Below are 20,401 nucleotides of genomic sequence, written 5' to 3' on the forward strand. Positions count from 1 at the left end.
ACCCTTCAATTGCAGTCCTCCTAACTCTGCTGCCAGTGTCTCCAGTTTGGGGTTGTGCTGCAGGCTGAGCTGTTTCAGCTTCTTCAGCTGCTTCACCTCGGCCGGAACCCTGCGCAGAGCCTGGTACCACATGTGCAGCTCCTCCAAACTCTCCAGGGCAAAGACCTGCCCCGGGATGCCGCCCAGGTCATCGTCTAAGATAATGGTTAAAGAAACTTGAATTAGACTCATTTAAGTTCATCTCTGTTGTTAGTTACATGTTTAAAGTTGAAAAGGATTCAACACAAAGAATGGTTTTCACCTAGAACTTTCAACCAGTCACTCTAGTCTTCTTAAGTTGACTGACTCAGTGAGGCTTCAGAGTAGCCACGTGCACAAGTCTCACTGGGTCACTATTGATGAAGACCAGAGTGACTGGCGAGTCTCTAGGTGAGAATATGTGTTGGATCCAAAGCTTGAATAATTTTAAATATGAATTACATTAGTAGTTCAGTAATCCCATTAACAATTAGGATATTACCATAACAGTCAATACTGAATACAGTACTCAATACCATAGGAGGCCATACAAGTCTCATTGCAGTTACCTGCAGTTGTGCTGTCTGTCCCAAACCTGGGGAACATGATGAAGAGTTGTGCGTTCAGCTTTGGGACCTCCCCCTCATCCAGGAGACCGTTCTTGTCATTGTCACAGGATGTGAAGACATCTCTCAAGTCCTAAAGATTTGACAATCACATACATGTATGAGAACACCTATAATCACATCAATAATTCCCACGGGTCCTAAGGATTTAATAATCGACAATCGCATAAGAGCAATGTTCAAATTTTTGTAAGATTAGTAAGAGCAACTTCTCTTAGTTATGAGCTCTTTAAAAAATACATGTCACTACTGTATTTTTTAAAAGAAACATCTATTACATTCAGAATTGTAACACAAATTTCTTCACAGTAACTGTCACACTGCAGGGACCCACCTTTTCTGAAACAGTGGAAAATATGCCATGCCTCCTCGTGAAGTTTAGAAAGGCTTCGTAAGACAGCAAAGTTGCCTTCCCCTGTTCCTGCTCGATCCATGGGACACCTTCAGAAACAGAGAAGAACAATGATATCGCATTCAATGACCATCTTTCTTGTCTAAGAAAACCTGAAAGTACAGAAATTAAGATATCACTGACAGCTGCCTGCTGAGCTCTTTCCAAATTTTGCGAATTATTTGTTTACCAGAGAATTAATAAGACTATGACATTACATATCATTAACATTTGGTGGAGTTGTGCAAACTCACCAGAAATATCCAGATGTGTCTGTGACTTCAGCTCGCAATTATTTGCTTACCACAGAATTAACAAGACTGACATAATCTTTCCTAACATAACATGAGTACATGACAATAAGATTAGGTAGAATTCTTTGCCAAACTCACCAGAAATGTCCAGATGTGTCAGTGACTTCAGTTCACAGAAGGAAGCCGGCAGGTCCGTGAGCGGATTCGAAGACAGGTTCAATGTCTTCAGCTTCTGCAGCCCTTTGATGTCATCAGGCAGCTTTCTCAGCTGCATGCTTGATGCCTGAAGCTCCTCCAACCGTCCAAAGCTAGCCAGGGGGGACGGGAGGCTATCCATGGGGTTTCCGCTGATCTTTAGCACCAGCAGCGACTTCCCACAGTCGTGGAAGTCTGCTGGCAGCTTTGCAATCGAGTTGTAATTAACCGAGAAGGACTCCAAGTTCTCGCAGATTCCGATGCCAAGCGGGAGGCTTTGGAGCTGGTTGGATGACAGGTTTGCTTGGCGGAGGGACCGAAATTCTGCGAAGAAGTTGTCGGGGAGGGATTGTATCCCGTTGGCTTCGAAGGTCAGGGTGCTGATGGTACCAGCATAAGAGGCAAACTCCTGGAGTGGGAAGGTCTGAAGAGAGTTGTCGTTCACATGCCAGGATGACTGGTGACCAGGGCATAGCCACTGGCCGTTCGTTCCACTCACAGATTTGCCCGGTAGAACTGTGTCTTTGATGACTGACATTTCCTACAATAGGCAACAATTATGGAAGTTTTACTAGTACCACAAAAAAACAATTCTAATCAAAGAACCCATATCATATGTCATAAAAAAGTGGGTAAATTTGTCTTCCACTGCCTCAAAAGAAGAAGTCAACAAAACTAGTACCATGAACGTCTCTTATATCATTGTATTTTATTTATCTATACATGTTGTTTGTGCTTGCAATTAGCCCTCGCATGCATGCATTTGCAATAAAATTTGTTATTTTCATATAAAGAAATTGATATCAGAAAAATGTAAGATGTTACCTGTGGTAACCACTTGTCCATGTTTGCTGCGATTTGAGTGATGTCATATCCATGCAGATAAGATAACAGAAGACTGGCTGATGCATACATGGACAGGAGTCGTGCTAGGGCACACACCACCTGTGGATGAGAGGGAAGAAGAATATTCTCTTACTCCAAATTAGCCTCTTTTAATTTTATAACTTGAATAGAGGATAGGAACTTCCAACTGATAACATTGAAGAAAAAGTATCCTTTGGCTATGCTGGCGAAGGTTAGACATCTAGATACATGTACATGTACAACATTACGTAGTTCAACATGAATCATGATGCTTTAACTTGATGATGTCTTACCAAGTCTTCTGTAACATCCTCCTTCACTAGAGCTGCCAGATCTGGTGGAAGGAAAACCTGAAATAGGCAGCAGAAATTTAATGAAGTACACAATTGTATATAGGGCTGGTCTTTGGGTTACTTGAAGTCCTCACAAAATAATCAAAACCTAATGTCTACTACTGTTGTGAAATGGATGAAATTTCTAACTGATCATGATCTGCCTGTGATGTAAGCAACCCTTTTTTGGAGCAAAACAGAGTCACAAAGGAATTAGCAGACTCTGTGTTTACATCTACCTTCTCAGTAACTTTAAATCAAGACAAAAATTGCAGCAACGTTTCCATGAACATTACCTTTCTGCAGGTGATGAGGCTGTGACAGAATAGCAGGAGCTTGGACAGCATTCCCTGGACTTTGTCAGATTGCTGGCCAAGAGTGACAGCATTAGCTGTTCCAACCAGATGGATGTTCTGGTATTGCACTGATGAAAGAAAATGGCAACAACTGAGAAAAAGTGTAAGACTTGTACATGTATTTTGGTGAGTCTGACCTGCTAAATACATTTAATAAGAAGTATAAGAGGCTCTTTCATTTTGTCAATGTTGTGAGGCTTTTCTGTGTTTTTTTTCTAGAATTTGAAAGATGAAAATAGATCTGGATCAAATTCTTGTTAGATCTGACTTTGTAGTGGCAACTAGGTGCGTTGGTGAAGAAAGGCAGTTGTCCAAAATCCTAATCCAAAACTTGCATTTTGCTGTTTTGGATGATGCAGTTCTTGCATATTCAACTCATGATATTTCTAAATCTACATTGTGCCTACAGTATGATTGAGTTTGAATAGTATTATAATATTAAACTTGTCGAGTCACCACTTACAAAACGGTAGGCACATCATTGCATTGTTAGTTTGGTTGTAGTAGGCATGCCTGCGGTTGGAGTAGGCATCCGTCCGCCCCATGAGATGATGGTAGTGCTCTGAAGATTACAATTTCATGGCCACATAGTTCAGTGCCCATACATATAGCTATTCACTACACAATCACTCATTGGTAGTGGCATGTTCAAGAGGATGGAACCATCCCTACTTACACATTCAAGGAATTGTTACTCAAGAAAAACCAGATACTCATTTTGAAAGCTGTCAGATTTTTCAAGTAGATTCCACTACTTTTCATCAGAGACTGAATTTCTGCATCTTATTGCTGGTGTTCTCTAGGTCCCTCATCAATGCTTCTAGGCAAACCTTGCCATATTGGTCCAATCAAGATAATAATCATGGATAGATTTTGAAAACTGCCAGATTTTTTGAGTAGCAGCAATTATTTTTTGTCAGTGATGAAAGCAGCAATAATTTTTTGATAGTGATGAAAATCCCTTAGGAGGAAGTTATATTGTGCATTCAGAACTCATGTTACGTGCACTCTTTACTATATAATATAAAAATAACACAATCACTCAGCAATATGTTCATCCCAACTTACGTTCCCCAGGACACAGCACATGCAGCGCCTGCCCCCGGCTGCCCTGTACCGCCCTGCGGCTGGGGTACAGCAGCAGTGGCAGGTCCAGCTGTTCAGGCAGGAGGACGGCAAACGTTGGATTCTCTGGGAGCAGGCGTGGGGACAGGATCTTCGACTGGTAGGCTTCAACAAACTTGCAGACGTCAGAAGCTGCACATATTGGTGAACATATTTACAAGGAATTACATGACAGTACAATGTATCACAGGGGTGAAATTTTAATTATATATACTATATAAGTAATAAATAATACCTAATACATGTATCATGATTGTAAAATCTTAACAAGGAAGCTTTTGTATTTTAGCTATGACTTGCAAATTCTTGGAAATTTGGTAATATTGACTAAAATATTATTATTTCATAATTATTTGTCAATCAAACCTCTGAATCTCTGGCATATACTTATTTCACAGTTACCAAAAACTGGCATTCAATTGATATATCTTTGGTACTGTACATTTTGTAGCTTACCATATAGAACTTGATTCCTTCATTACCTTTCTGATTGAATTTGAGAACTTACTTTGAGGTACCAGTCGTCCATAATCCCTGCATGCGATGACTCTGGAAGATGTTGCGTTTGCCTTGGAACCCAACTTGCCTGCTGCACCCATTCCATATGGGGGACAGCCCTTGGTTTGATCCCTCTGCAATTATATTCATGCTCATTTCTAACCAGAGATTTACAGTGTAAGTTCGAAAATTGTTCTTTCCAGTACTTAGTCTTCGCAGTACCAAAACTCCTCAACATGACAGCATTGTAGTGTAAAGCATAAGTCTAAGAAGCACGCAAGTCATGTAGGCCACATGAATAAAGACTCTTTTTACACAACCAAGCAGTTTGTTCAGCTGAAGTATCGGTGACCGTCTGTCATCTTCCTCTAAGGCCAAATCTGACAGGTTCAGATTGTACAGCACAGGTGTCACTTTAAACGTCGGCTGAATAAACCTCTTGATTGTGTGAAAACAATCTCTTTATTCATTTACTTACCAACCTGATGAAACTATTCTCAGATGTAGGGCACAAGCCTTATTCATTTGTACATGTAGCAAATGTCTTACACAAGAAAACATAATGTCATGCATCATCACAAAGCATTCACATCTTTCAAAGTAATGTATATTCCAATCTAGCACTTACATTAAATCTCTGGTAGGACACTGCTTCTTTGTCAATGTCATCCAGATACTTGCTCCATTCAAATGTTCCTGAGTAACCTACATGTACACAGAATTAATGATTCAAACCTTATTGCACTACATTATGTAGATGGGTCACACTTCATATTCATCAACCTTGTGACAAAGATTTGCTTCATCTCAACAAGTACAACTAAGCAAGGAGGTTCAAAAGATTTGAACCTCCTTGAACTAAGTAAAATAGAATCTGACATATGTTTAGGGATGATACTGAATTCAGATTCACATTTCAAACAATAGGATACAATTATGGTAACACAATTCTATTTAAGTTTTCATATCTATGACTGTTAAAAGTAAAGTTCAGGAAAGGAAAATGTTGTACCCTTGGGTTTTTGAAGGTTGATGCCCTTGAATGCACAGTAACCTATAGGATGGAGCTTAGGGTCGTCTGTATAGCACCAGTAATTGTACTTGTTTGTCCAGCCATCGAAATGGACCTCGACTTTCTGCCTCCCGTCAGCCTCTGCAAGTTGAAAAAGGATCAAAAAGTTTTTGAAAATAAAATACAAAGCATGTGGTTTAACGTTACACAAAATTTTGTACTATTAAACCCCTTTTCACAAAGTTTTGCCATTATCATAGAGTCAGACTGTCTCAGTCTATTTTAAGGCATCATGTGGTGTAATGGTCAGAGCATTTGGCTCAGAACCAAGTGGTCCCGGGTTTGATCCCCGGACATGCCCGATGTTGTGTCATTGGGAAAGGCACCTCCCTCCCTATATGGTGGAGTGACGCCCACTGGGCCTTTCAGCTACTTAATTGTTGATACTGTGTCCAAACACTGATGAGTACACAGATTTATTTTGTGTCGCCAATGTGCCAAGATTTGTCACGTGCTCTGTATTGAAACATACAATTTTTGTTCCTTTTTTATGGCTGATAAAACCAAACTCTAATCAGAACTGAGTTCCAATGAAAATATACATTCTGTACACTGTACCCACCTGTTTCCATTTCCTTTATGTTTGCCACACAAACCAGGCTGTTCTTGGCTTCTCTGCTACCGAGGGGATCGTCAGCTTCCAAGCGCATCCCGACTTGGAACGGTGCGGAGGAGAACATGTGCTGGACAGAGGCGGCGGAGCCACCCGGCTATGGTGATGATAAACAAACTGTTAGTCAAGTAGTTTTTGCATGTCAAGAAATAGTTCGTGTTTATGAACCTGCCTTTCTCCTGCAGTCTCTTGGTGTCACTGACAAAAGGTAAGTGAAATCGCTACCTGTACAAAAGTCGTGTAACTGAAACGTCTGGCCGTTTTCAAAATCATATCTAGTTGCTTGAGTAACTGTTTTTTGGTGTATCTGATTAACTGGATGTCTAACCTTCACCAATGTGTTAGTCAAGCAGCTTTGCCATAAAGACCATGCTGGTCGGGAACTTGTTGTAAGGGAGGTGTCAGACCATGCTTTATGCTAAATTCAGCTATATAATCTACAGTAAATCAGGAAGACGGTAGACTAGCTGATTCACTTAAAATCACCCGGATAGAGGCCTGGCAAATCCCAATCTCATATTTATATAACTGAAGCCACACGATGATTCACATCATCACCAAGAGAAACAGTGTGAATTGGCACACTAATGGAGATCCTAACAAACTAATCAACCAACATTTGGCCACCTCAATAGAAATCATGTAAAATTGAATAGCTTTCCCTGCAAATTATGGGAAACTAAAGATACATGTGGAAGACCTAACAGCATGCTGCCCCGATGACTGACTAGGCTATGCATGGGAGATTGTGAGAGTGAGTGAGTGACAGATACATGTATAGCAATGCCAGCAGCGGAAAACAGATGTGCAGACAATGCTCGAAACACAACCAAAGGAAAATGAGTCTGTATGACCATTATTTACTCACATGCATGGTTTGGCTGGCCAGAATGAGTTGTGGTTCTTTGTTCAACCATTGACCTGAACTCTCGCCAGATGCAGAAAAGGACAGGAGCACACGGATGTCGCCCTCAGTAACTACGGAGGTCAAGGTCTGGCCATTTCTTGTCAGGATCACCTGAAAAAAATTCAAACAATCTTGAAAACCATTTAATCATCTGAAAAATGTTTAAAAACCAATATTACACACCACAAAAAGAGTCTGGTACCCTGGAAATTGCTTTCGAGATGCACTCTGTCTCTTCATCAACCCATTAAAGTCAGATCTTGTCTTGGAGTACTCTTGTCATGTGACATCATTCACATAATTCAAAAGTCCTTATATGAATTTGTTGTAAATTCTCTGACTTTGGCCGGGAAAATTTATAATGTCAATTTAAAACAAGACAGGCAAATATCTAATATCAAGTTTTTTGTCTTTCCTATTAAAAATCAAAAGTTCCCAATGTCTGACACTTATCTGAAAATATTTACAGTTGCTGTATGTGATATCAAGTTAGAAAAGGCTGATTTTGATAAAAATACCTAAAAAAAAGAACAATGAATAGCAACTGAAGATCACCTTGCATTTCCTTGTTTGTTGGGAATTGGATGCAAGAAATCTTCCCATAGCTTTCTGTTGTTCCTCCTCAGAATCAAAAGTAACCAGCCCTGCATCAGGATCATACAAATATGGCTTGCTGTCTTTTTTCTGCATCTGTAAATGGCAAAAAAAGGAATTAAAATTAATTAACAGTGATTCATTGTTCCAGCCAGGCTGAATTTTTTTTGTCATCTTTTGACATAAATAACAATATGTTGAGAGTAGAGGCAACAGTGGTCATTGAAAATTATCTTTGTGAAACCTTGTGTTGGAATAAGGTTAAACTTTTTACTATTATGTTGAGAGCCCAAGGTAGTCTATGGGAATAGCTTCCCCTGTGAAAAGTTGTTTGAAGTCTTGACCCTCTGAAATGTTATTTATGCATTTTGAGGGGCACTGGTAGAATGTTACTGGTATGTTTAGTTTAATGAAATCTTTTTCCATACCTTAACACACCAATTTTTGTCTGTCAAAGACGACAGATCGGACAAAATTTTTGTCAGTCTTGAGAAGCAACATTCCGTGAAAATGACAGAAATTAGTCTCCACCAGACTCCTTTTGCAGGCTGAATAAATCGTAGAAATTGGCCTAAAAAGGGGATATAATTGGCCAGAGGAGTTTCCCGGCCATAGAGGGTCTAGGACACTTATATCCCCTTTTTAGGCCGGTTTCTACGATTCATTCAGCCTGCAAAAGTTGTCTGGTGGAGACTAGACAGAAATATGGAGTAAGTTCTCACCTCATTAAATACGTGAAAAGGCACAGGGTCTACATTCTCCTCCTGCAAGTACTGTTCCCAATCAAACTGTTTTCCATAACCTGTAACAGAGTCAAGTGTGTAGGTTACAACAAAAAAGACTATTATGAAAAATTTAAACTGTTCTCCAACTCATAAGTTTCACTCACCGGAATTTTCGACTGAATCAGAGGCCAAAAAGAGAAAGAAAAAGAGGCCATATACATCAGGGCACTTCATCAACCGTCACTCAACCGGAACGGGGGGCGATATTGACTTCAGACAACCTTTGACCCTTTGCTGACGTCACACGTGGAAAAAATCACGTGTCCACAGCATTTGGGTCAGATAGCTGAGGAAGACTGAGTGATTCAGTCGAAAATTCCGGTGAGTGAAATTTATGAGTTGGAGAACAGTTTAAATTTTTCATAATGTAATTTACCAACTCAGATGAACTTTCATGCTAACAAAAAAGACTAGTATGATCATGTCACTTGGCCAAAACACTGAGCCTTAGATAGTCAGATCGCACAATACACTACAGATACAAAAATGACATATCAAATGTCTATATTGGTTGGTATACTATACAATCATGTACACATTGTATGCAACACATCTTTAAAATTACAATATATATCTTAAAATAAATTTACTTGTATAGGACTTTTCAGCCATAGCCAAAGCTCTAAAGCTGTTAAGAAATAGGATTTTTGGTCAATATTGACTGAAAGAGGCTCTATAATTATATCGCTTGTGGTGATAGATATCCTTTGCACATATCTTAAGTTTCTAGTTTATGTTTTAAAAAAATTTTACCTTTAGGCTTTTCAAGTCTGATCCCGCTGGCCTTGCAGTACCCAAGGGGATGAAGGTCAGGGTCATCAATGTCTGTCCAGTAGTCATACCTGGTCGTCCAACCATCAAAGTGGATCAGAACCTGGCACTTCTTGTTCTCTTCGGATGGAGGCTGGACTTTCATGACGGTGCTGACACAGATCATGGTCGGATTCTTCTTGTCCTTCGACTCCAGCCTCATGGTTTCCTGCCAGTCATCGTACAGAGTTTCCGGTGCTGGCTCATCAGGTATGTCAGGTTGGGGGCTCTCCTCCTGAAATTGCAGAAACATCGTGTAGCATTCTCAAAAGCATATACATACACATGTAGGGGCTAGCCCCGATGTGTGATGGTGCAATGTCTACAGTCCATTGCCATTATAATTTCTTTTACACTTCTATTAAGTGGTAGCAGTCAATACAGCTAATGACAATTCATTGTATACGTACATTTGTGTGTAAGCCCAGTACATGGACCAGTGCAGGTTGTCATCAGAAACGCCTACACAGCTCCAATTTTACCTGCACTAACCTGCATATACCCAAGTACATGGACCAGTGCAGGTTAGGTGCAGGTAGACATCAGAAACACCTGCACAGCTCCAATTTTACCTGCACTAACCTGCATATAGTGATGCATACCTAAACCCAATTTCAGGTTCAGGTCCGGATTTAAGTCCAGAGGTTTAGGTTCAGGTCCGGACTTGTAAGTCCGGACCTAAACCCATGGCATATACAAAATTGCATGTTGGCAACCGTGCAATGTTGTCTGGGTGAAACTTTGGCCACATAACATGGAGGCCGGTACTTGACGATGCCCGATGGCAATGTTTTCTTCATTTTGCGCCACCGATTTTGCAATCTACGGATGGTTTTAGGTGGTTTGGAAAGAAAAGGGGTATGTGAAATGGTCTTTTATGGTAATAAGTCCGGACTCGGTTCTTGACTTTTAGGTTTTTTTGGACTTGAACCTAAACATTTTTTAAGTCCGGATCCAAGTCCAGTGAACCGGTATGCATCACTACCTGCATATACCCAGTATATGGACCAGTGCAGGTTAGGTGCAGGTAGACATAAGAAATACCTGCACTGCCACAATTTTACCTGCACTAACTGCAGTTTTCAATGTTGCAGTATTTTAAACCCTGATATAAGTTGTAACATATTTCATAGACATTTTATGAACCCAATGTATGGACTGTAGCTTTTTTAATTGTAAGTTTAATCTACAAACCTCTGAGGGGTCAAATTGGTCGGCATTCTCCACTTTCACCCCATATATGGCCGCTGGTGAGTCCACCTGGTGGGTTGTACCATTGGGGGAATCAGGGGTGGCTATGATGACCTCTGAACCTTTTATTGTCATGCTGACCTGTCCCTTTGCACTGCAATGAGATATTGTTTATTTGTTTGTTTGTTTGTTTGTTTGCACATGTATAAAACAGAATAAGAAAATAAATTACAAATATGTAATTATACTATATAAAAACAGAATACAGATAATTACAAATATGTAATACTATATAATTAAGAACAGAATACTGAAAATGAATATCACAAACAAAGGAACCTAGGAGCTCTGTGCTATGTTTGGAACTTACATAATATTGTATAAATCTGAATTGAAACATTATGAAATGGCACTTTCTGCTAGTACATTATTTACATTATGTATAACACAGAGCTGTAGCGATAAGTGATATACATGTATTAAGACTCACCTTCTCACTCCAAACTTCAGGTACAAGTTGTTTCCTTCAGCTGGGATGACCTCAAAGTCCCTGAACCCCTCCGGATCCAGTGGCTGTGCACTGATGACTTCCATCTTTCCTTCAGGATGAAAGAGGGATCCGTGTTTCTCCTTCTCTGACAGCTGTTGGCCAGGCCTTCTTGTTGGGTACAGCTGACACTCGTGGCCAAAGGTTGGGGTAATCAGGCTCTGCATTTGCTGATGGCATCACAGAGCATGACAAATTAAAATCAAAATGCTGGTGTCTGGTATTAATAAGAATAATAATTGGTTTATTGAGAGAAAATAGTACATTCTAAAACGGCATTGCAGATAACTGTCTGGCTTAATTTGTGTGATTTTAGGCTACATGGCTACAAGCAACATCACAATATAAAAGGTATTTCATTTTATGTTCGTTACACATTTTATTTCAACCTGTATTTTGTATGTTTTATGTTCTTGAGCAAAGGATCTTATAAGCACATTTAGTGCTTGCTATCTAATGCTCATAAATCCATGTGAATAGAATAAAAAATAATACAAAATGTAAAACTAACAAGGTAATAAATCCCTTCCAAAAGGACTTGACATTTTGGCAATCTACATGTATATATGCGAGATGGTTTGTTTTTCTGAACAGAAAGAACTCTTTTGTATTGACACATACCCATAGTTTAGCAGCCACTTCCCTGGTCAGACCACAGTGCACACACAGGTCCTTGTTTCCCTCTATAACTCCTGGAACCCTGGGAACTTCAGAGGGCTTGCTTGGCCACATGTGGCTGGACAGGAAGAATGGCGCATCTAGAAATAGAAAAGAATCTGCATCAACTTTATCACAGTCTCAATGATATTCCTATTTTAATATCAGCTGAAAACAGAAGCAAAAGAACTGCCGGTCTTTATCTATATCTATCATGTATGACTCTAAAATATATAACTTGGCCCTAACAAACACCTAGCATCAGTTTCCAGTTTTAGTTTATCTTTCTTTGCTGGGATAATACATGTACATCTAGTATGAACCATACCTTGTGATTTGAGCTCTTTGTTCACAAAGATTTAGGCATTTTTCCAGGTTCTCCTGTTTTTCTTATCTCTTATCCAATTTGGAGTCTCTATACATGTGGCAGACACAATCTATAAAAACAAAATCATGTTTGCCTCATCCATACTTACAGTCTCCATGCAAGATGTCTGCAGTTTTCTGAAGACCACAGTTGGGACATGCCACCTGCTTTACGGGTGTGAGCACATCTCTCTGGAACTCATGAACTGTCTGCTTCTCTTTCGCCACACAGGTAGGGCAAGGAATTGTCACCTGATACAATATAGAAAATTTGTCTACTTGTGCCAACAGTTGCTCTGGTGCCTTTCTAATCCTATCTACATCATATCGTTGAAGAGATTCATTTGTCACGTATAGATACAGTTACTAATGAATTCTTTCATCAGTGACAACTTTGGAAGGATAAAGAGGAGGGAGGCAACAGGTGGTGGGGCCCGGCAGACCGATGCAAGTCTCGGGCCTACTCTCACGCTCTTGCAAGATTAGGCCACTCCGTGAACAAGATGGACTGATAGTCATCGAAAATTTGGAGGTTAGTATCCTTATCCTTCCAAAGTTGTCACTGATGAAAGAATTCACTAGTAACTGTATCTACCTCATGTATTGCATACCTTTTCATTAAGAATTTATTTTAAAGTGAATAAAAGTCGGCACAATCATATACTGTCATTACAGCCAGGAAATCAGTACCATGGACAGACAATGAATATTCTTCCCAAAACATTCCCGGACTGTAGAAGTATTACCTTGTGTATTGCAAGCAGTTTTATCTAAAAGATTCATTTGAAAGTGAAGGAAGGCAGCACAATCATATACTGTCATAACAGCCGGCATTTCAGTACCATGGAGAGACATGAATATGCTCACAAGGTATTGATAAAAATAGAAATCCTTTTGCAGCAAGAACATAATGATGGCAAGAAAGAAATAATCAATCTTTGTAGCATTGGATATAAGAAAGTGACAATAGATGTTCCTATAACTAAAACGCCAAATAATGAATTACAGAAAAACATCTTTAGATAACCATGTGCCTGATTACTTACAACTGCAGAGAGCCCCTGAGTCCTGAGAACATACTCCACAACAGTCAGACAGGAGTGATAGATCTGCTGAACCCAACTGACGTTCATTCCTGGCTCAGGTTTGAAGGTTCTGGCTGCTACAGTCAAGTAAGGGCCTCCTGAGGGAAAAAGGCAAACAAGAAATTTATTTAGTATAACCTGTTGAATGACAGGCTGCTCCTATGGCCTGTGGCTACGACACTGAGTGAGTGAGTGAGTGAGTGAGTGAGTGAGTGAGTGAGTGAGTGAGTGAGTGAGTGAGTGAGTGAGTGAGTGAGTGAGTGGGTGGCTGAGTGAGTGAGTGGGTGTGTGGGTGGCTGAGTGAGTGAGTGAGTGAGTGAGCGAGCGAGCCTCAGATGAAATTATAACATTCAAATTGTGAAAGATAGATTTCTATCGTCTTGTTCTCACCTAGCTCTTGCGTATCCTTCAGTCTTCTCCTTGGCTGCACAAAGTTTCTTGGTTTGGAAACCCTTTTCCCCAAACTTCCCAGCTCGCTTTTCAGAGTCTGCACGGCCCAACCCCAGTCCTGAGTGGGAGTCATGTTGATAAGAACCTTGTTGCTCGCCACTTGCAGCCAGTCATCCATGACCACCTCAGTCTGTAACTTGATGGGGATCAGGGGAACTCCTAGCTCTGCTGCCTGCTGAACCACTGTTGAAATAATCACAGCAAAGTGACTTTGATACAATAACCACGGTCAGATAAACAATACAAAGCTATATGTAGCTAAGATGCTCAACAATACATTATTTTGCACTACATCTTTGACCCAGTGTTTACCTCACACTTCAAAGAAGCAATGTGACAAGTCTCACTCGGTCAGTCTATTGAGGAAGACCAGAGTGACTGGTCAAAAGCTCTAGGTGTGAACTTTTAGTGTTGGAGCTACCAACAAAGATGAACTTTCATGATTGCACTAGATCTAATTCATGACACTAGATCTAATTCATGAAAGATGATAGACATTAAAATTAGTGCAGAAAATTATGATGTCTGTCTAATACCCATTTTTCGAACAAATCTCAATTCTGAAAAGAAGAGTTGATAAAAGTTGTCTTTTTGTTTACCTCTTTTGCACCGCCCAGTCTCTTTGTAATCGTTGGTGATGCACATCAGGACTACAGCAGCCATGCTCACAGTGTCCATTACTGACATGTTGCCATCCATGGCCACCAGATAGCCCTTTGACTGCAACAGGACATTACTAACCGTTACTCAGTGCCTTACAACCTGATGAAACTATTCACGGATGATTGGATGAGGAATTTTAGAAATTGAATGTTGTAAATGGTCTGATTACAGTGAAGGTACCACTTTAAATCTTTCTACATTTTGTTCAACTTGTAACAAGGACATGGTTAGCAACGTTGCCTAACTATCTGTTCCTTTATTTCAAAAGTAACTTCACTCGCTTGTGCCCCCCCCTGAACTTTTTAAGGATGCATCTTAATTAGCCAATTGTGAGACATCATACTTACAGAAAGTTCTGTAGCAATATTTTGCACACGTCGAAGGTCCTTCTGTGCAAAGCTAAGCAAGACATACTTCTGAGCATCTTCTGAAAAATGGAAAACAATTCAGCAATGTTTTGGTTTGAACTTGAAAATAAACCAGCAAATACAAGAAAAGTCAAGAACTGGGAACCAAAAATCTACACTACATTCTTATCACATCACAGTTGATATTCAACAAAAGTCTTTAGTTATATAAAAAGTTATGCATAAGTTTTGAAGTAATTGTTTTACCCTTAGTAGTCACAGCAGCTGCCTTTGGTTTGTCCAGGTCCAACTCCTGCTCAGCTTCCATTACTGGAATGCAGGCTTTTACATCTGCAACAAGGTAAGTACATAGTATGATTAAATATAGATAAAACTTTAAATATATGCCACATCAATGTATTTCCTTTAAACTTTGAGAGAAGGTTGGCATGCCTGATGTAGATTGCTTCCTTTACTCCTCTCACAAAATATTGGGGAAAAAATCATGTATCTATACACAGTACTTGTGTCAGATAGTTGACAAAGACTGACAGATACGGTTTAAAACTCCTGTGAGTAAAATTTCCTTCAGTAATTGTTAGAGAACAGTTCAATTTTTCACTAAGTACATGTAGCAGGTAGTAAGTAAGAGTAGCCGACATCCTTTCATCAGTAATGTTCTGTATCTGTACAGCCGGTATCTGTTATTTGTACATGGTATAACCGCCCATGGTTATGGTATATGGTATGGTATAACTGCCCTTTGGAGTAACACACCAGCTTCTGTATCTGTATAGCCAGTATAACCACCCTAACACACCAGCTTAGATACCTTTCTTCTCTATCTGGATGAGCACCTCCACCGCCCCCCTCCGGAGGATGACCCCCTCCCGCCAGACCAGGGAGAACCCCCCCAGCTGACCGAACTCAGACAGAAGGGACGCCATGAGTCCAGGGGGAGGGGCAGGCAGGATGTGATAGTGCTGACGCATCTCCAGGTCATCTGGGGTAACCTTCTCTGGCCAAAACTCATCCTGGCAACAAGAAATGGGAGAAGAAAATAAAAATAAACAGGTTTCTAATCCCCACACTTCTTGCACAAAAGTAAACCACCAAACATGATTAGAAACGTGAAAAGACAGTTTCTACAAATGTTAAAATTTATGTTTCTTCATGTAGAATGGAGTCTTGATACATGTAGTTTTGGACATTTCTTGAAAGCATGTTTCAAAGTTCAAAATTTCAAAGAGATTGGTTATAATTGTATTCCATGTATAAACTGCATTCCAATGGCATATATTCCATGTGTAACAGCAAGGTATAAACGTCCCTAACTGACCAAGTCTGATGGGTCCTGGACCTTTTGGCCTAGTGATTACATTTGTATGACTTGGATTCAGAAGCAGACAAGGATGTGCTGCATGGGAGGCAGTCTTTGTGAAGTTCTGCTATCTCTAGTGCTACACATGTATAAACTGCATCTAGTATCTATTCATTCTTACCAAAGGCACTGCAGGTGTTGCAGGAATGTTGGCGTAGGTTATCAAGGCTCCAATGCTGGCATCAGCACTAGTTCCAGGTGGGTTGTACGGGGAGATGCTGATGCCCAGTTCACTCAGTACTCTAGTCATGAGTGGCAACTGGACAGAACAGAGAGTTAGTGACTTGGTGAAATATTGCCTACAATTGATAGTTCACTGGCATGTCCAACTCCCATACTCTATCTCATAATGAAGGCTTCATGCTGTTGACAAGCTTTGGCCAAAAATTAATTTTGTGAATCGCTGAAAGGTTGCCTGATTTTGAGATTGACCATATTTTTGCCAGGGATCTTATCTTATATAATTACTGAGCCAAGGTCCTGCAAGGGACATCGTGCTCAGGGAGTAAGACTACTCTGTAAACATAAAAAGGGCATAGTTTGACCAATTTTGATGTTTTAGTGATCGTAATGTTTTAAGCAAAGAAAAAAAACAGACTGGTAGAGTAATATAAAAACACAAACACGATTTCTGTGATAGACTCAACTCATATACTCAAGTACTACCACAAAAGCCACAAATACACAGTATGCACAATCCACTAAGCAACAAAAGTGATTTAGTCTTACCTTGTTTTCTGTGAGATGCCACAGGGAGGACAAAGCACTCTTAGGGATGACAGGCATGTCCGGTGAGAAACCGTCCAAGTTATGTCCAAGTGGTGCCAAGAGTTTGGATGAGGACAACTCCTTCATAGTCTGTATGAACCACTTCACATCCAGGATGACTGGCTGATCCTTCATCATAGGCAGGTAAAACACCTTACCCTGGAGGTAAGAGGAAAAAAAATGATGATGACAGGGCTCAAAATTCAATTTTGGGAATTAGTACAGTGGTGCCCAAAAAAAATTGGGGTGCACCACATAAATTAATCTTAAACAAGTACTGCAACAAAGATTTTTTATCATTTTTTCTAATTTACATTTCTGGATCTACAGAAAAACAAATAGAAGAAAATCTTTTCTTGATGATTCAAAAGGCAAAAAATTGTGTGTTCAATGGGTGAAAAGTTTTACATTGAGACAAAGATTTACCAAAGTTTGACACTGAAAACAACGATGCCAAGAGGCAGAAGTCTTCATGCATATACACAAAACATGATACAACTTCCAACTTACCATATTGTGTAGGGCTTCTAGTGCTTTTCCATAAACCAACGTGCCATCTCCAAGCCACTTTTTGGGCAGCTCCCTCACAAGTGTTTCCAGTGGCAGAATTTGTTGCTGGACAGCAACATTCTTGAGGTGTTTGAGAAACTCGTGGAATTCTGGGGATTGACCCTTGTACTGAGGCCACAGACTGTCTGCTGTCTCCATCATGTTTTGAATCTCTGCTAGTAGAGTGTCTACTCCCTATTAGGTAAAAGAAAAACATGTTTCAAATGTTGTACAACGCATTCCTTAGCACTGACATATATTTGTATCTGTATAGTTGCCCTTCGGCATAACACACCAGCTTCTGTATCTGTAGAGCCGGTAAAACCACCCTTCGGCGTAACACACCAGCTTCTGTATCTGTATAGCCGGTATAACCGCCCTTCAGCATAACACACCAGCATCTGTATCTGTATAGCCGGTATAACCTTCTTTTGTTGTAACATACCAGCTTTGCAGGCATGCAGAGTGGCGGCAGCTAGCTACAATGTATATTACACCAAATGGCCTGTTATACCCAATCTTTGCACATCTAATTGCGGCAGTTGATTAAAGCTTTCTTACTAGTGATGTAATGACAACGTGCAACGGAAAGCTGTTTTCAAAAAGTAAGAGAGAAAGAATTTGATAATTTAAAAGACTGCTTCATGCTTACAATTTTGTATCAGGAAATGTGTACAGTGTATGATTCATTTGAAGTAGTAACCAGGTTTAAGTGGCACCAACACAATGTCTCTTGTAAGCAAATTGTTAACAATACACTTTTCAGCACCAAGGGCAGGATATTCCTACATCTTTTATGAATATAGCAAACCATGAAAAAACACACCAGTAATGAATATATAAAGCTTAGAAGCTGGGTGAAATATCTGTGCCATTCTACATTTTTCTTGAATGTGCATTTTTATTATTAACATTATTTTCAACACTATAAAAAAGATCAAACCTATAGTAAAACATCAATGCAGTTCTTACCCGTGATTCGCCAACTGATATCACCTTGACTGCCTGTTTCATGTCCACCATCTGTTGGCAACTCTTTGCAAAGTTGCACTGACTGTTGAAGTCCATGCCTGCTATACTCCTAAGAACAAGGACATGAAACCCATCAATTACATGACACTGCTCACTTTGTTCCTTTTGGGACATGGTTAAAACACACAAGCATATACTGGTATGTGACACAAGCAATTTGAACTAACATTTACTTCTGAAGCACAGAGATGACTGGGATACAAATTAACCAAAGGTTACTAACTACAGGAAGTCACCATAAGAAATGGAAATGATAGCAACATGCTAATTAGTATCATAAGGAAGCCGTCTGTACCCATTACAATGTAAGAACTGCCCCTGACTGGAACCCTCAAAGGGGGAAAGAAGATGGGTCCTGGAAGAGGGATGTCAGTAATGAGGTGCGACAGCAAGAGGTGAAGAAAATCACTGGTGACTGATGGAGACACTTCACTGAGGCCTTATGCTTTCGGCAGGTGAAGAGGGTTAAGCCAAGTAAGTCTCAATTCATAACTAGATCTAAGTCTGGCACACATAAAAGATGAATTGGAACTTACTCTTCCATTGTGTGGACTGCCCCTTGGACCAGCTCCACTGCTGAAGTCATGTCTAGTGTTGATGTCTGATCTCTCCAGACAACTCGGCCAAGAGGCAGGGTGCTTTGGGGACCTGTAATAGTCAGCAAGTTAGACTTTGCCATACATTGTACCATGTACAATTGTCATGCAATGAAGTTCTTCTGTTAATGCACAAATTTTAAACTACGTGTACCCAGTTTAACGCTCTACTGTGAATCTGTCCAGGCAACAGCTTTAGATTACAAACAAAAAGGCTCACCTTTGCACGAATGCCCTTGATGATGTCTGCGCCCCTTGTGCATGTGTTCTTCCCATTGCTGAGCACCACAAATACAGTTCCCTCAGTCACAAACAGGGCACTGTTCAGCTGAAAGTAAACACAAAGAAACAAGTTGTAATCACCCACTGAATAGCACACAATTAGCACAAATTGGCACAATAAAGTAAAACAAGTCTACTAGGCCTAGGAAAAAAATGTTGTGTTTCTTGTAACCCCACTAACCCTAGGAAAAACCCTCCAGTTAATTTCAGGTCCTCCTCATATGAGATGCCCACCCTACCCTAGCCTTTTTTGGGTCAGCCAAACATAGTGGTGCGTACGCTGGACTTGATATAGCCTCCTTGATCAGACACGGCGGTCGGTTGCTAGGCTAAAAGTCGCATTACTAGGGAGGTATCGGGTTACAGAACGCGTTCGAACGTGGCCGCGCGGGAGTCCCGGGCCGGCCGGGGTAACGGGTAAAATTTGAAAATAAACAAAAGTAATTGGAGAGTAAATACTCGTCAAAATAAAATGTAATAAGTGATTTTGTTTACCTCAAATGTTATTCTTGCACTGCCTTTGCTCCACTTTGTGTACATTTGCTTCCAAATGAGATCAATTTCGGATTTCAAAAAGGGTTCACGAGAACCAAACAACTGATTTTAAGAGGCCCCGAAAATTAAAATAAGGTTAAATTTTTGGATTTTTAGAAATATTACAATAAATTTAAACTTTCTGTCTTAGGATTTTTTTATTTTTAACTAAAACTCGACTTACAGTCAAAAGAAGAGCTAAAAACGCAGTGTTTTAACTTTAAATACTGATAATTCATAATCGCGGCCATATTTAAAAAATCCCTAAGACAGAAATCTGCGGAAATCGTTCCTCTTCCAAACAAGCCCTCAATGAGGTAATTTGAGCGATTTTTGGGAATGGTTAAAATACCATGTTTGCACGCATGCTGTGACACTTGGATATGGGGACTTGGATTTTATAACAGCGTCAACAAGAATTCTGACCTTCAAGGTCACCCACGATGACGGCAGTAGCTTCGTTACATGTTACATATCCGCAATAAAATCACGGCATAGATGTAATGTTTT

At 40.1% G+C, this 20,401-nt stretch overlaps 1 protein-coding gene across 1 annotated transcript in view; it reads right to left on the reverse strand.

Moving 5' to 3' along the window:
* LOC109487105 overlaps positions 1-20,401 on the reverse strand; it is a 48,335-nt gene that overhangs the window by 24,327 nt on the left and 3,607 nt on the right. Inside the window, 33 exon segments of the mRNA XM_019791074.1 lie at positions 3-194; positions 588-717; positions 979-1,085; positions 1,428-2,025; positions 2,310-2,429; positions 2,645-2,701; positions 2,980-3,107; positions 4,108-4,296; positions 4,673-4,796; positions 5,291-5,367; positions 5,675-5,815; positions 6,297-6,444; positions 7,216-7,365; positions 7,810-7,944; positions 8,571-8,650; positions 9,387-9,678; positions 10,638-10,788; positions 11,125-11,351; positions 11,803-11,939; positions 12,315-12,456; positions 13,251-13,387; positions 13,680-13,922; positions 14,339-14,459; positions 14,750-14,829; positions 15,017-15,100; positions 15,582-15,783; positions 16,252-16,389; positions 16,860-17,057; positions 17,409-17,642; positions 18,420-18,528; positions 19,016-19,085; positions 19,088-19,127; positions 19,296-19,403. Of these exon segments, the coding sequence (XP_019646633.1) occupies positions 3-194; positions 588-717; positions 979-1,085; positions 1,428-2,025; positions 2,310-2,429; positions 2,645-2,701; positions 2,980-3,107; positions 4,108-4,296; positions 4,673-4,796; positions 5,291-5,367; positions 5,675-5,815; positions 6,297-6,444; positions 7,216-7,365; positions 7,810-7,944; positions 8,571-8,650; positions 9,387-9,678; positions 10,638-10,788; positions 11,125-11,351; positions 11,803-11,939; positions 12,315-12,456; positions 13,251-13,387; positions 13,680-13,922; positions 14,339-14,459; positions 14,750-14,829; positions 15,017-15,100; positions 15,582-15,783; positions 16,252-16,389; positions 16,860-17,057; positions 17,409-17,642; positions 18,420-18,528; positions 19,016-19,085; positions 19,088-19,127; positions 19,296-19,403 (5,089 nt within the window).

Source organism: Branchiostoma belcheri, unplaced genomic scaffold (genome assembly GCF_001625305.1).
Source record: "Branchiostoma belcheri isolate BF01 breed outbred unplaced genomic scaffold, Haploidv18h27 scaffold86, whole genome shotgun sequence".
Classification (NCBI taxonomy): Eukaryota; Metazoa; Chordata; class Leptocardii; order Amphioxiformes; family Branchiostomatidae; genus Branchiostoma; species Branchiostoma belcheri.